The following is a 16249-nucleotide window of genomic DNA, read 5'->3' as shown; positions in this document are numbered from 1 at the left end:
CTTTTTTTGGAGTCAGGGTTGATAATAGCAGGTTGTGTTAGCATTATACTACGGTATTTTGTATTTTTTACCCTTCCATGTGCATTTTATACAGAAAGATCAACTGAGTATTGAATAAAGTTGCAGAATGCAAAAACAGTTGTCCATCATAATCTCCCAGATTATATGTCTGAAGATCATAAAGATCTTAACTGTCACAATTGTACATATATCTTATCATTATACATTTTATGTCTATGCAAAGACATCAATGAAGAATCTAGAGTATTTACCCGTCGGAACATGTGAAGAGAACACATGAGTTGTGTAGAAACTCACAGGAAGTCTGAATATAAACATTTCATCAAAAAAAATGCAACTTTTACGTTCATTCATTCATAAGATAATGCTCATAAAGACATTTCAGTTGAAGTCTAACAGCATCCTAATATAGAAGGTTGAAATGTCTTGTCCTGACTGCCTTGAGTTTACCTTTGGAAAACATGCATGGCATTAAAAAAGAAACCATGATAACTCACCCAGCTTTGAGTTACTGTAGATACCACTACTGACAGATTTGCACCAAGAGTAACCCACCTGGCATGAACTTCAGTTTCCACCTGACCAAGTGGAACTCAGCCAGGTGGAACCAGGGTTCCACATGGCTAGAACCCCGGTTCCTCCTGACTAGGTGGAGTCTCACCTGGTTTGGTCTTAAAGGTGACAGATTTGCTGCTGACGCTGTTGAGCTCATGGGAGTAAACCCTCAGATGGTACTTGGCACCTGCGATCAGATCCGCCACTGTAATGGGGGGCTGTTGTTTCACCGGTACAACTTTCACCGTCTTGTCGCCTTGGAGACACAAGAAAGGGGCCAATCACACTCTAGGGGGTGTGGCCTTTGTTCCACAGTAACGGCTGTGCTTACTAGCAAAAGTCGCATCACAAAGTTTTGCAAGGAGACTGTTTTCTCTGAACGATAGCAGGGTTACTGCAGTGAATTGAGACTGATAACAATGGCAAAATCACTTCACTGTGGACATCAAAGTCTCACACAACTAAACTGCACCATGAATTGGCCACTGTGCAATGTTTCACTCAGGTAGAATTGAAACTGACCATTACAGAACTTTCTTTTTTCATGGGTTACACCAAGATCCAAGATGGCAAAACATTGCTCGTCTCAATTATTTACAGGCCCACACTTATCTCCGTGAGGTCAAAACAAAAATCAGTGACAAAACAAAAATCAGCAACAGCACCCTTTCCACCGGAAAGATGTGTGGGTCATGACATGGCCGAGCTATGAGCATGACTCTGAGATTGCAGTGACAGGAAATGGCAGCATGAGGTGGTGACAACATGCACCATGCTATCAACCATTTCACAAGGTAGAGGTCATCCAACAGAACTCATTCCAAAGCCATGCTATTGATACTAGTCCTGAAACCAGCCAAAGAAAAGTCCACAAACATCTAATGCAGACACAAGAGAAGACATGCCAGTCTTTTTTACATACTTAACCAAAGAAGTGCTTTGATAAAGGCCAAGGCTGACATTTGGTATTAGTACAATATGGTGATCTTATGTTTTCAGGTCAATGGAAGATAGGGACTGCTGAATATTACATATTTTTTAAGACTATAAACATGTACTTGGTCAATATTTCTATATTTCTGCAGCAGATCAAGCTATTGTTACTGTATACACACTTGTCTTTGCAGTGATTTACAATCAGCAGTATTTGCTTTAGCTTGAGAGACCTGTATGTGGATTGTATGTTCAAATTCCATTTTAACATACAGTTTCCATAATTTGTAAAATTACCTGGTCACAATTACTCTGGGGGTAATGGGTCAACAACAACAACTAAAAAAAACAAACCTTAAAAAAAATTTCAATTTCAACATTTTTTTATATAAGCTGGGAGGTAACAAATTTGACAGCCTACCTCTGTTCAACTTCACAATGTCATGTTTCAAGAAATTTATTGCCTCACCATTTCCTGGTGAGCAAGTGTGTGCACAAGGAGAGAAGGGTAAATTCCTAAATAAAAAAACAGCACTCACCAACATGGGCTACTGTAGAGACATGGTAGTGCAACATGGGATTGAATTTTACAAGCTTTTAGTGCATACGGCAAATAATTTGAACACATCAACTCATTTCCCAAGACTTTGGTGAGCTGGAATATAGATATGAAGCTGCAAACATGTATACAAACTCTAGCCCTTATGCCCACACCCTTAAAATTATTCCCTTTCCCTTTCCTTTTCTTCCTTTCTTCTCATTCCCTTTTCCATGACAAATATTCCTATGTCTCTTCTCATATGCCACAAAATCATTATCTTTCACCTAAACCCTCCTCTGAGAGACATGCAGAGACTCCTGAGACACAGTCACCAAGACGGGGGGTGGATGGAGGGATGATTCTGGGAGGTGGGGGGTCTCAGGGGCTCCTTACCACTCTTCCTCAGAGTCAAAGCTTTCAGATTTGACCTTGGAGAACAAGAGATGGGTGGGAGGGGTGGAGACCATTAGATCAATCTCACCACCCCCCCCCCCCCCCCCATACTCTTTCTGTTCATTCAGACATCATTAAGAATTAAAGCCACTTCCCAAGTACATGAAAAATACATCCTCCCTTCTTTCCATCCTTGATCAAAGTTCATAGATTATTGAATTTGAAGAAAGCAATAAGAGAGAGTAATAAGAGAGAGCCTGTCTGCCAATCCAATCTCAACCAGCTCAGGGATTCCAGAAAAGGAGGGATGATGTGTTTTACCACAGCAGCCTTCAAGAGTGCTTAACACCCAATCCATAGCAAAAGCAAGTGATTATGCAAGAGTGGATGGCCAGAAAAGTGACACATTCAAACAGAAATTCAGAGAGAGCAACCCAAACATCCATTTACAGTGCTGCTCCAACAAGAGTCATTCAAAGCCAGGCAGAAGAGAAACCATCGTGATGGTGGACTGCACAGCATGTTCAAACATATAAAGACCAAAGAGAAAGAGAGAAGGACAGACACACAGACTGTGGTATGTTGGACCTTCTGCTTTTGTAACAAAAAACTGAGACATTAGTTGTTAGGTGTAAATATCACATTCTTAAATAAAATGATGCATTAAAAAAACAACAGTTGAAGTTTGAAGGTTATTTATCTGTGTCTGAGTGTGTGTGTGTGTGCGTGTGTGTGTGTGTGTGTGTGTGTGTGTGTGTGTGTGTGTGTGTGTGTGTGTGTGTGTGTATACATATATAGCACCAAAAAGACTTCTTTTAGGGGGGCTTTTTTTTTCCCTTTTCCCCTCTTGGCCCCTCTTTATTTAAATGTCAGATTATCTTTCTTTATTACTTGCTTGAGGTAATAAAAACCAGCCATTAAGGTATAATTGAAGTCTGTCAATAATTATGTAATGTAAAAAAAGCCACTGATCATTTTTTAGTATCTCCATTTTGGCAGCTTATAATTGTAATTGAAATTCTGCTGCTAACAGGACTGAATCTTATTCAGAGATGCAGCAAAGCCATAGTTTAGCCAGAAAAGTACATATCTGTCATAAAATTAAGTGAACTGTACTTGCATAATGCAATTTAAAAGTGTCAGCTAGAGTGGTGTTATAGATCAAAGTGTCTTTCACATACAGTCCTTTCTCTAATCCCCAACATTTAACTAAGCATCCTGAGAAGGATTAAATAAATCTAATGTTTGTCAAATGTTGGATTTTGCTCAACTTGCCAAATGTGGAAGTATATTTGGCCAATTGTGGCCTTATAAAGTTGATAAGATTAATGTCTAGCAAATAATAGCTTATTCGCTCATCCTGGAAACTGTTAGATAATGGTGCTGTGACTAGCTAAACAGTAAATTTCAGAGCCTGAATAGCAAAAGAGTGAGTGAGTTGACAGACACGAAAAGGCTTTGACTGATGGGAACTACAGAGTTGATGATGATTGTCTGTGGGTTCATTGCAACAACCAACATATATAGTGCCACAATAATTATAATTTTAAAAAAGATGTGTTTTTATATGTATAATAAATCTGTTTTGCCTGCTCTATGTAATAATGCCCTTTGTCTGCTCCTACTCCTTCTATTTAGTATTGTTTTTGTGATGCCATGATCATATTACAATTTACTCTCTTATAATTCAGTTCAGATCTAGTTTTAGATTTCAATAGCTCAAGCTGGGCTTGGTCTGGTTTCTTACTGTCCAGTGTGAACTCTAGCACAAACTCGCTGCTGCCGGCCGGGAAGTTGTGTCTCCAGCTGACGTTAGCGTAGTTACTGTTAGGCTCCACCGTCAGATTCCAGATCTCCCGCCCAGGGGCCACTACACAGGGTGGGGGTGGGGGGTAAAGGGTTAAAGGTCAGGGGCATGGGGCAGAGAGGGCACAGTTACAACAACCACACACAGGGCTTCATTTAGACCTATGCATGGTGATACCACTAAGGGAGTCCTCCTATAAGAATGACTGTTTTGATCTGGATTGATGGGCAACTCAAAACCAGAAGTAAATTTAATATGTTCACTGACTGAAAATTTAACCAAGTGTAAATTCCAGAGGATTTTCTAATTCATGAAACAATTACGATGCTTATTTCTACTTTAGAGTGGACTCCAATGCTAACTGAACCCAAAAAAAACAAATAGAAAATGGTGAACTTTGCCAATATCACAATGGTCCTCATCACTCTAAAATGTTGAAGGGTTCAAAATTTTACAGCTATCAAAATTCATGTAGTAAAAAAAGGTGTGGATTCTCACTTCCTGACCAGGAATATAGTTGCTGGCTACATCCCAATATTCTGAAGTAATTCCCCACTTTTTGTAAAGCAGGTACAGCTCAGTTTATTGGAATGCAGCCTTGATGTAGTTTCCTGTTTCGTCAGGTGGGAGAAGGCAATTGTCTTGATATCCATGAACTGCCATTCATGGTCAATTAAAACACTAGAAAGACAGTAAAAACCACAATGGGACAACGGCATGTACCCAACACATTCTGATCTGTACGCTTGGTGGTGACCAGCACAGGAGGTGTGGTGGTAGTAGTCGCCTCAGTTGTGGTGGTGGTAGTAGAAGGAGTAGTAGTAGAGATCGTAGTTGTAGAAGTGGTAGAAGTTGAGGTGCTAATGGTTGAAGGAGCGATGGTAGTAGGAGGAAGAGGAGCGAGAGGAGGAGGAGCAGGAGTGAAAGCTGAAGCCACGGAGGCATCTGTAAGCTCAACTACAAGGGAGGAGGGGGGAGAGAGCAAAGGGTTAAAGATAAGGCAGCAGGAACAATAAACAGGTAGACACACACTCACACACACAGGAAAAAGTCAATGAAGCCCTGAGCTGAAACACACAGTGAATTCCCGACAAGCAGCACTCTTCACACATCACACGCCTGGCTAAGTCATCACCAGTCAATAAATGGTTACATAGTTCATTTCAGTTTTTCCCACTTCATCCACGAACACTTCGTCATTGTCCTGCATACACTGTGATGCCACTGCCACCAAAGGGACACATTCTGATATTACAACATGACTGTCACAGTTTATTTGAAGAGGATGCAAATGAGTAGGCACTGTATTACAGTTTGGAAAACCGAAAACTAGTAACCTTATTTTTTATTTCATCAGGAGTTGATGTTGCATTATACTCGCCACTGGTTTTCCGATTAAAGGGCAGTTTACTGATGGAGAGGAGTACTTGCTCAGCTTCTGAAAATAGATGCATAACAACTTTATTGACTGAGCAGAAAATTTCCTTGACTTTGTAAAGTCTGCGAGAATAACCACTTTTTAACAAAGGCCTGGGTGCATCAAAGACACTATTGCATTATGGGAGATGTAGCATCCAGTATTCTTCCCAGGTATCTCAGCCACCGCTGTTTCCATTCTGACCATAATTTTCTCTTACAAGTCCTCTAACTTGAACAAAATGCAATGCTTAATTTCTGGAGTGCCAATTTAATTTTTATTGCTCTCTGGTATTGAGCTAAATCTACCTGACCATTTTTTAAAGGACATCACATAATACATTTTCACACCCCTTTCACAGACACATCATTGAGAGCAAAATGCAACACATTTTATGTGGTCTAAATGTCACGTTTCATGCAGCGCCTGTTATTCATCATCTTTTTGCCAAAAACAGTCTTCTTTCCTTCTCATACTCAGCCATCACTTGTGAGCTAGGCTTTTTATCTATTTTATAGTATTTTTTGCCGTGCAAATAAAGGCTGTAGCAACTGGCAGTAGTTGTGTGCAAAAGCTCAGTATCAGGCCCTGCTACTTTTTTAATACCAACCAAAATGTGTCAGTAATGTCAGAGAATTGGAAACTGTCCAGTGCTGAAAGCAGGCGGGCTTTCCTCTTTCCTCTATTTATTTATTTGTTGTTGTTTTGTTTTTTTAATTAAATGTCCATAAAATGCAATTATCTTCAGAATTTTGGTATTACAGGTATCAGGTATTACAGTAGCACTGGTATTGAAAAACAGTCTTATCTTTGTTGTTTATACTTTTGTGACAGTATGTTGCCCCCTTGTGGGGGGTCAAGTTGGGAAACAGCACATTCTTTGCCACTGATTGCCACTTGAAGTGTTAACTCTTACAATACCTTGAACTTGAGGTCACCTCCAGTCAGTGAAAGGTCCCATAACTGATTCCTCCACCCCAAAAATTTCCCTCATACAACAACCCCAAACCCCAGCCAGCATGCTTGTATCACCAGCCTGGATGTTAAGCATGCCCTGAAACCACCGTGCGAGGGAAAAAGAAAGAAGGACGGAAAGATGGAAACATTAGCATGTTCAGGAGCCATTACAGCCCAGTGAGGAATGCCAGTTCAGCCCAAAGCTACAATCCACCTTACCTGTAATCCACAGTACTGTATGTAGTTGTACAACTGACCAGGTGAACAGATACAATGGATAAAGATGGCAGTGACAAAGCTCAGAAGCAAGACAATCAAGCCAGTGAGTAAGTGCGAAAGCCAACTGCTAATTTGTCAGCCCCAGCACACTCATCAAGTCACATCATTTATCAAAATGTTTCCCCCGTTTTGACATTCTGATGCAAGGCTGTGCATCTCTTCCCATCCCACACACATTCCCAGCAATGACAGCAGCATCATCATGACTTTGTATCCCGTGACAATGCCTGAAAAACTTTAGAAAAACATAAGTTTCTGCACAAGGCCAACGTGTCTCTTGTGGCAGACAGGAAGTTGTGAGATGCTGTGAGACTGAATTGTGAAGGTGCGACACCAGGGATTGGTTCAGAAATCAGAGGTTAAAGGCCAACATAAATACAAATGGCTTGAAGGAAGATTCTACAGCAGCTATCAGGGTCTGAGTTCTGATCATTAAGACCATCTAATAAAATATGAGACCAAAGATTTGAAGTTTTCTTAAAACTGGGCTGTATATTCCTTTCACTAAACTTCAAGTGAACTACTGTTTTCAAAGCCAATAGTGACATGAACATGTTGAGTGGGCTTCTTCAATCCCTGAAAGCACATAGCAGTAGACAAACAGCAGCTCTACACACAGAGGAACGATGGAGAGATGAGAAATTAAACAAAAAAAAACAGGATTGACAGCAGTTCAGTCCAACAGCTAAAACAGGTTGGTCTGTTTTGACTTCAGCTTTAGACCCTTTGTCTGTTTCATATCATAGATGTAATGATTTGCTGGTTTTGACAGATGCTTAATAAGAAAGACCTTCCTTATAGACTGAGTAATTTGTGATGGGCATTTGTAACTATTTCTGACATTTTAAGATTAGTTTAAACTGATCTACTCTTGAAACAATTCCTTTATCAATTACCAAAATAACAGTTTTAACTATTTATGTGATTGATCCTCTTTTAATCATTTTGACATCAACAAGGATACAGTCACAACTGATGTATCTTCATCACAACTGAGGAAATTCAGTACATTGATCAAGATCATGTGATATCGTTAACAGCTCCAGAAAAAGCTATGGATCACAAGTAAGGATTGTTTTGTCAAATGGTTGCTGTGGTGTCAACCCTTGTTTCAGAAGATATGTTTCACAGCCTAGGCTCTGGGTCAAAACATAGCATTCTGCAGTGTCCATAGCAGGTTATGTATATATACAAGACTGTATAAGTATATATATATATAAGACTGTATGTCTTAAGGTTCATGTAAGGATAATACTGATTGGCAAACCTATGTTTTCCTTAATATGAGAGCTGGGAGCCCTCCATCTACCCCCCAAGGATGTAACGTCTAAACCCAGTGGGGTTAAAACTAGTTTGGCAGCTCCCTCTGTTGTCTAACAGTGTGAACTGCAGGGGGTATTTAACTGCACTTTGGTGGAGTTAGACTGCACTGCTGCTCAGTGTTAAGATGAACAGATGAAGAGACAGATATGGAGGATGAGGGTGGGAAAAGGGGACAGGCAGACACGCTAAGCTTCTCATTCCCCATTACCTAGACCTGTAGCATCAGTAAAGTTCTCTGCCAATGAAAAGAGAAGGGGAGACAGGAGAGAGAGGTTTAAGAAAGACAGAGAGGGACAACAGGAATGACAGCGACTGAACAGATGGTTCAGTTGATACTCTTACTTATTGTACCAATGGTATCACTCCATGCAATCTGTCCAACGTGGCTAGATACCACTAGAAGGTTTCTAAATTTGGCTGAACCAACCTTTTAAAACAATTTGTCAGGTGTACTGTGATTCATAACATTAACATGACATCACCACACTGCTACTGCATATCTCAAACAAAGGCAAAAGTTAATAACATGAGTGACTCTCTAGCCACTGGGAGATTCTGATTTTCTTCTTCTGATCGGTTGTGTGTCCCTGTGTGTGTGTGTATGTGTGTGTGTGTGTGTGTGTGTGTGTGTGTGTGTGTGTGTGTGTGTGTGTGTGTGTGTGTGTGTGTGTGTATGAATATGATCGTGCACTGATAATGTCATCCACCAGAGAAAGACCTGTTCTTTCTCCATCTGATACCCTAACAAAGTGGCCTTTGTTTGACAAAGGGCTACAGCCTCTGCCACAATCTATTTCTATGCCACAATGTCTGTCACATGCAGGTTCCAGTGATTCCCAAAACCAGTCTCTCACAATGTAGACACACGACGAAACCAACCCATTTGTCATGCAGCAAAAGGGCTGGAAATGGTGTAATTACATCATAGAGGACATAATGCAGCAGAGTGAAAATTCAGTGTCCTATGCTGAAACAGGATGCTGGACATAGCGTGTGGAAGGACACATTACAGGAGCTCTAATGAGAAACTATGTCAGAGATCAAGTTGATCGGTGTGGTAAAATGTGTTAAAGGATAAGGCTAGCATTATCCTATGTTATTCTTATTGTCTCTCAGTACATTCAGACTTCACCACTCTTCCTATTGAAGATGTAAACAGCTCATAAAATACACGCTTTTCTAAATGTTTTTGTCTCTTTTGAAGAAAAAAATAATCAACTATTGAACAAGGGAGCAACGAGAGAGCAACTGATTTGCTCAAGCAATTCAGAACATCACTCTGATGAACTGCTTGCATTGTTAACCTTGGTTTACTTTTTTTTTTGAAAGCACTATATGTGATTTTTTTCAGCAAACAAATGGTCAGATGTAGAAACACTCACCTTCATTGGTGAAGTGTGGGGACTCCTCAGCATAGACCTCCCCTGCTCCCACCTGGGTGAGTGCTGACAGGTGGAACTTGTAGCGGGTAGATCGGTCTGGGAGGCGGAGGGTGAAGTCTGTCACGTTAGGAAGGAACTGCTCCAACTGGAGACGACCTATCCTGGACCCATTGACTACACACACACACACGCACAGACACACGCACACGCGTGCACAGACACACACACATGGACACACACATTCACAGAAGAATTATATAAAAGGATAGACTGGTTAGCCTGCTATCAGAATTATTCCCAAATCATCTTATGTGGCAGCAGAGTTGCTGAATGTCCTTCACAGATTCTTCTTTTGACTGGCAGCAGTTAACTAAACCTCCAGTTATTACCCAAACTTTCAACCTTCTTTACATTAGATGCTTCAGATAACAGACATTTTGAGTATATTCACCTTCACTGTTACTTGCAAATAAGTGGGTGAAATAACAGGTAAACAGATATCACTGCTGCACTAAGACTCTGCTGTAAAGCTGTATGGTCAACACACAGTTTGCTCAAATAAAAACTATAAAACAAACACCTGAATCCTAAAAGAACACTTATGGCTCATAGTTTGGTAAATCACTACCAAGTAGAAGCACCAAGTAAGGAAATGCTTGCTCTCTGAAGGTTTGAAAGTTTGCATATGTGTAACTACAGTCTGAATAATGTGTGAACAGGTTTGACAAATCAGAGCTGCTCACCAGTTTGGTACTTTAACTGGTATCCAATCAGAATGCCGTTTGGCTCCAGAGGTTTGTCCCATTCGAGATGGATGGTGTCAAAACTTCTACGGTTTATCCTGAAGAACCTCGGGGCATCTGGCACTACAAACACACACAGACACACACAAAATCACATAGTAAGTACACAGAGGGGTCTGGGATAAAAAGAAAATAAACTTATATGTGGAGATATGAATGTCGACCGATCTCACGTATTTTGGTTTTGTGTCAATCCACTATGTTCTTTTTCTGTCTTTCTTTACATTATTGTCTTCTTTACATGTTTTAAAAAAGAAACAATAAAAAGAAAGTGTTAAGAAAAGAAAAGAAACTTATTTTGCCTGAGCTGAGTCCATCTCTGGCATTATAATGTAGTACCGCTAAAGGCCACTAGATGCTGGCTCCAAAATATCTCCAGCTCCACAGACATCATTCCAATTTTGCCAAAATAGCTCTCATCTTGCAAAGTCAGTGATTTTCCCTACAAGACATCATGGTCTCAAAAGCATTTTTTATTCTAAATTCTGTTAAACTGACAATTAGAAATAGTTACATTTAAAATATAGTAAGTGTTAAAGGTCCTAGTCTCTTATGCTGTCATGTTGATTATCCATTGCTCATTCCATTCCACTCCACTGCACAAAGATGGCAGCAAGCAGTACACCTGAATAGTGGAATCAAAATGTCCCTTCAGAAACCCATGTGTTCCATCAGGGATACTTCTAGATAGAGTCTGTTGTTCTCCATAATAAAAAGTGTGTTTGTCAGATTCCCACATGCCACTGATGAGCATGCTACCTTTGGCTCAGAACAATTTTGTGAAACTATATGAGATGTCAGCCTTCCCTGGATGTAATATTTTATTTGCAGGGGCTGCATCCTCACCTCCCTCCTTGGTGGTGAATTCCACTGTGTTGCTGGGTGGACTCTCAAAGCGGTTGTTGGCCACAACCATGAACATCTTGTATTTAGAGTAGGGCACCAGGTCACTGAGAATGCCAGATGGCTCAGCCACAGTACTGTAGAAACCTTTGGTCTTCTTCTCCTTATTGACCATCAGACCTGGAACCAGACTGGCCTCACGCCAGTAGTACAGCTGAGAGGGAGACAGGGAGAGAAATGGTTAACAAGTAAGACGCGCAGAGGATGGTGAGAAGATGAAAGAAATGATCAGAAACAAAAATACAGCCAGGCTCACTCTGTACTCCTTGAACTCTCCCTGGATAGAGTTCAGGTCTACTGGTTTCCAGTGGATATTCGACTTGGTGCTGTTGACCTTTGATACTCGCAGGTCAGTGGGAGCATCTGTGGGCTCTGAATAAACAAAAAAAGGACACAGTAAGTGGTAAGAGCCAGATCGGTTGGTTCTGTTTGTGCTGGAATAACGACATATTCCCACTACAGGTTGTTGCATTACTGTAATTGTACTAATGGTTTAAAATGAGAAACAGTGAAATGAATCACTGATGACACTGTGAGGATCTGTGTTTCTGTCAGCCTGAAGCATCAAAGCATCAAAACAAAACATCTATCAGCCTTAGTCTGAAAATCAATGTTGGTACTTTCACAGACTGATATCTCGAGTGTATCTATGTCTGTGAAGATTTTCAGTTTGTCATTTATACACGAGCGCAAATGAGCAGTTTCAATGACCGTGATAAGCACCTCAGAGAGGTGACAAACCTGGGACCAGACAGTTAGAACTGAAGAAGCCCCATGGATGAGAGGTGACAAATTTTCAAGTTTCTACAACCAAGTCCAATTCAACCATCCCAGGGGAGTGTGTGTCCACTTACTGTCCTCCCCAGAGTATCCTGTGACCACATTGGACTCAGGCCCTTGTCCAAACTCATTCCTGGCCTGGATTTTGATCTCATAAGGCACATAGGTTTCTGTGTTCTGGACGACATGTTTTGACCCCATTGTGGTCACATTATTCCACTCATGTCCCAAATCCTTTCGTCTCCAAAACACGTTGTAGTGCAGGTTAGGGCCATTTCTCTCCAGATCAAGCAGAGGCTGGAAACAAAAACATACTTTACTTTCTTCAGATAACAGAATGTATTTTGTCAAATGAATGTCATTTTAAAATGTTTTCTCATCTTCTGAGGAAACAGAAGTGCCATGTATGCGTCTTACCTCCCAAGTAATCTCCATATTGTCCTTTTTGGAGCCCCATCCTCGAAGACCTCTGGGAATGGCATCTGGGGCTTGTTTTAACATAACAAAGAGCACTTACATCAAAAAAGTCAACTCCAGCAGGCTCTGTCCACAGGTACAGATTTCTAACCTGAGGCTGTCTTGGCTTGGCTTGTGCCTTCTAGAATATGTTCTTCTGCTTATTCTCAAACACTGGCCCAGTTTTATTTCAAAATCAAACACCTGTCCCTTCACAGGTCAGAAATATTCTTATAAACTATTTAACAACATATTGTTTTTTAAATAATGTCTTTTTAAAGGTAGTTTGGAGCTGAAGCACTTACAGTTTTTCTCAGTCGCTTTGGTGCTTTTCTCACAACAGTCTTTACATTTGCATAATAGTTAGTGCATTTCTCAAAACAGTTAGTGCAAACTGCAGAACCTAGTGGTTAACCTGCAAAAGTGCATCATTTGCTCAAAACCTAGTGGTCAACCTGCAAAAGCGTGTCACTTGCTCAAAATCTAGTGGTTAACCGGCAAAAGCATGTCACTTACTCAAAATGGATAGTTCATTCCTCAAAAGCAAGTATTCATGTCAGTCAAAGTGTCAGTGTCATCGGAATGAGAAGTCCTGACACCATTGTTTATGTTCAAGACAGTCATATGGTTTGGTCATGTTTTCATTAGGACCGTTTACTCTTTAAATGTGTTCCAATGCAAAAAAAAAAAAAGTAAGATTTTGGTGACATACCTGAAAATGCTCAAGACAACACTCTTGTTGTATTCACACAGCTATTTGGAAACCACAGTAAAGTTACCTCACTAAATGTATAACTGAGTACAAGACACCAGAGTTGTGTTTCACATTTTTACTGGATATGCTCTTTGCAATTATACAGTAATGCAGTGCAAAAGAGAACAAAAAACCTAAACACAGATACATTGAACTGAAAATACAAACAGTAATTCAAATCAGACATTCACATCCAGACGTTCCTCTCTGTTTGGCCACATGTTTTCATCCACATCGCAACGAATATCATCTCTGGCAATACAGTGAGGAAAGTATCTCCTCGAGTGGCGAATCCACCCTCTGCAGGACTCGGCTGTGATGTCATCACATGCTGCATCCATGGCTGCTAGCAAGGCCATTTGGGTATGCGGATGATGGTCATATACCTTCCACCTCCAGGAAGAGAAGAACTCTTCAATTGGGTTCAGGAATGGTGAGTGGGGGGGAGGTACACGACCAGCATCCTGTCATGTGCTGCAAACCACTGTGTGACCATGTGTGAGTGGTGAAAACGCACATTATCCCAGACAACAACATACTTGCTGAGATGGTCTCCTGTCAGGCCCCTCTCATTCTCAGGGATTATATCCCTGTAAAGAGTGTCTAAAAAAGTCAGCAGATGTTGTGTGTTGTATGGACCAACACGGGGGATATGGCTGTGGACGCCGTTTTCTGAAATGGCTGCACACATGGTAATATTGCCTCCTCGTTGCCCTGGGACATCAATGGTTGCTCGCTGTCCAATTCGATTCCTTCCACGCCTTCTACCTTTTGCCAGATTGAAACCTGCCTCATCAAGGTATATAAATGTGTGCAGTGGTTCTCTGGCCTCCAGCTCCAGTACACTCTTTATCACAGAAGAGAAAAAAAGAGAGAGAAAAAACAAAAGTAAGTTTAGTGCATGACATTACGCAAAGTCCATGGTTTACAGCAGTGAATATTACAGTATGCATATACTGTAACATGCTTTACCTGTACATACTGGTGACGGAGCTCTTTCACTCTGTCGCTGTTCCAGTCAAATGGCACTTTGTACAATTGTTTCATGCTCATTTCATTCCTCCTGAGCACTCGTCAATCGTAGAGATTGAAACGGATTCAATACTCCCAAAGATGCCGTCATCCTCGATAACAGCAGTTTGAATCTCTCATCTCTCTCGCGCAAATGGCTTCTTCTTGCTGTGGAGTAAAAAGGGGCCCTCTTCCACCTCTGCGAGGTTGTCTGGTAACCCTATGTAGTGCAGGGTAAGATTAGAATAAACATGGCAAACATCTTTACTGTAACATTACAGTACATTACAAATCTGTGATGCTGTAAAGCTGTAAATCCAAATGTAAAAAATACTGCAGAAAGTATTACAGTATTTTCCCACTGCAGCCTCATGTATGACACAATGGCAGTAGTGCAGTGCAGATATTTACCTGCTCTCCCGACGAAGTGTTTGAATGATGGAATTCACTGAATTCACTCGACCGGCCTCAGCCATTGTGAGGCCATGATTGACAATATGATCTATAAGTGTTGCCCGGATTTCATCTGGAATCTGCCTGTGTTGACCTCTTCTTCCTCTGTTTTGTCCTCTTCCTCTTCCTCTTCCACCTCTTCCTCCCCGCATCCTCACCCTTCCTCTGTGAAACTGACCTTCCAGTTCTTCCATTTCTTCAGTACTGCAATAGAGGTACACACTATGTCCTGCTTGGTTTATACATGCTTGTAAATTGGGGGTCCATAGGATTCAGCTGAGTGTCTGTGGAGAGGTGGCTTATCATTGGTTGCAACTAATGCTTCACACACCTTCTCATCATTGAAAGCTGAGATTCACCTGAAAACAATTGTCCAATATAGGAGACATTTTCTGGGAAAAAGATTACAATAAGCTATAGATTTTTGCTGGACAAATTTTGACAACATGTTCAACATTTTTGAATGTAATGACTCAAACAATGAAATTAGGACTATTAGTTTCATAGGGTATGACTATTCAGCGTACACAAGTATAGTTCATTTTGACTGACATGACATAAGCACAGGGAAATGTTGTAAAAAGCAGAGAGTTGTATGAAAGCGGTCGATACATGTCCAAAAGCATTGGCAATTTGACGAAATGAACAAGAAACTGAGACTATGATGTGCACCAACGACAAAATGTTGTGGAGGTTGAACTAACTGTTTTGCAAATGTAAAGACTGTTGTGAGAAACGCACCAAAGCAACTGAGAAAAACTGTAATGAGTAAAATCCTATTTTTCATGTGCAGTAGGCTGAAACATATTGAACCAATAATAGAAAAGAGTGCTCCTCACCAGCTCCGCTGGTCTTGTATCGTGGCGACGGTCGGCTGGGCTGACTCTGGCCCACTGAGTTGATGGCAATGACCCTGAACTGGTAGTTGACATAGGGGGCGAGCTGCAGGATGACTGAGTTGAGGTCTCCGGGGTAAGTGGACAGGTTCTGCCACCTTCCCGGCTCCCATCGGTCCTCCTCAAACTGGACCAGGAACTCTGGAGAGACACACAAATTGCTTGAGAAAAGGCAGACCACTTACTGTTGCAGCGAGGAAATTCAAAGTGTTCAGCAGGTTTTCAAGGTTCTCTCGGTCAGCTCTTGTTCCTGTGATGGACCACCTGCAATAGTGGCTTCATGTATTACAATATAATGTCATTTCATGCCCTCATCTCCTCTTAACTCAGACACATTAATTTTACAAACTCTACAATAAGTACAGATTCTAATTAACATTTCATGAGGAATATGTCCCCAAATAATATCTCCCTGATGGATTATAATTGTGGCCTCATTACTGAACAAATGAGGTACATTTTAATGAGTATTTCTATTTCAGGGCTGCATGGTGGCGCAGCAAGTAGTGCGCTTGCCTCACAGCAACAAGGTCACTGGTTCAATTCCTGGGTCGGGCCTTTCTGTGTGAAGTTTGCATGTTCTTC

At 41.0% G+C, this 16249-nt stretch overlaps 1 protein-coding gene across 16 annotated transcripts in view; it reads right to left on the bottom strand.

Moving 5' to 3' along the window:
- Positions 1-16249, bottom strand: part of nfasca (neurofascin homolog (chicken) a) — a 145587-nt gene that overhangs the window by 21138 nt on the left and 108200 nt on the right. For 6 of the 16 annotated variants that reach the window (XM_070958894.1, XM_070958893.1, XM_070958897.1 and 3 more), the window contains 11 exons: positions 15608-15805; positions 12512-12582; positions 12169-12391; positions 11571-11686; positions 11258-11468; positions 10352-10474; positions 9609-9782; positions 8435-8461; positions 4974-5207; positions 4191-4313; positions 683-832 (listed from right to left, as the gene is read on the bottom strand). In XM_070958894.1, the coding sequence (XP_070814995.1) occupies positions 683-832; positions 4191-4313; positions 4974-5207; positions 8435-8461; positions 9609-9782; positions 10352-10474; positions 11258-11468; positions 11571-11686; positions 12169-12391; positions 12512-12582; positions 15608-15805 (1650 nt within the window). Of the gene's footprint in view, positions 1-682; positions 833-4190; positions 4314-4973; positions 5208-5877; positions 8462-9550; positions 9783-10351; positions 10475-11257; positions 11469-11570; positions 11687-12168; positions 12392-12511; positions 12583-15607; positions 15806-16249 lie in introns of those variants that run through there. The other 10 variants (XM_070958903.1, XM_070958904.1, XM_070958905.1 and 7 more) reach the window with 7 other exon arrangements.

The sequence above is a fragment of the Chaetodon trifascialis genome, chromosome 3 (genome assembly GCF_039877785.1).
Source record: "Chaetodon trifascialis isolate fChaTrf1 chromosome 3, fChaTrf1.hap1, whole genome shotgun sequence".
Lineage (NCBI taxonomy): Eukaryota > Metazoa > Chordata > Actinopteri > Chaetodontiformes > Chaetodontidae > Chaetodon > Chaetodon trifascialis.
Note: the sequence above shows the minus strand (reverse complement) of the source record. Positions and strands in the feature narration are given on the sequence as shown.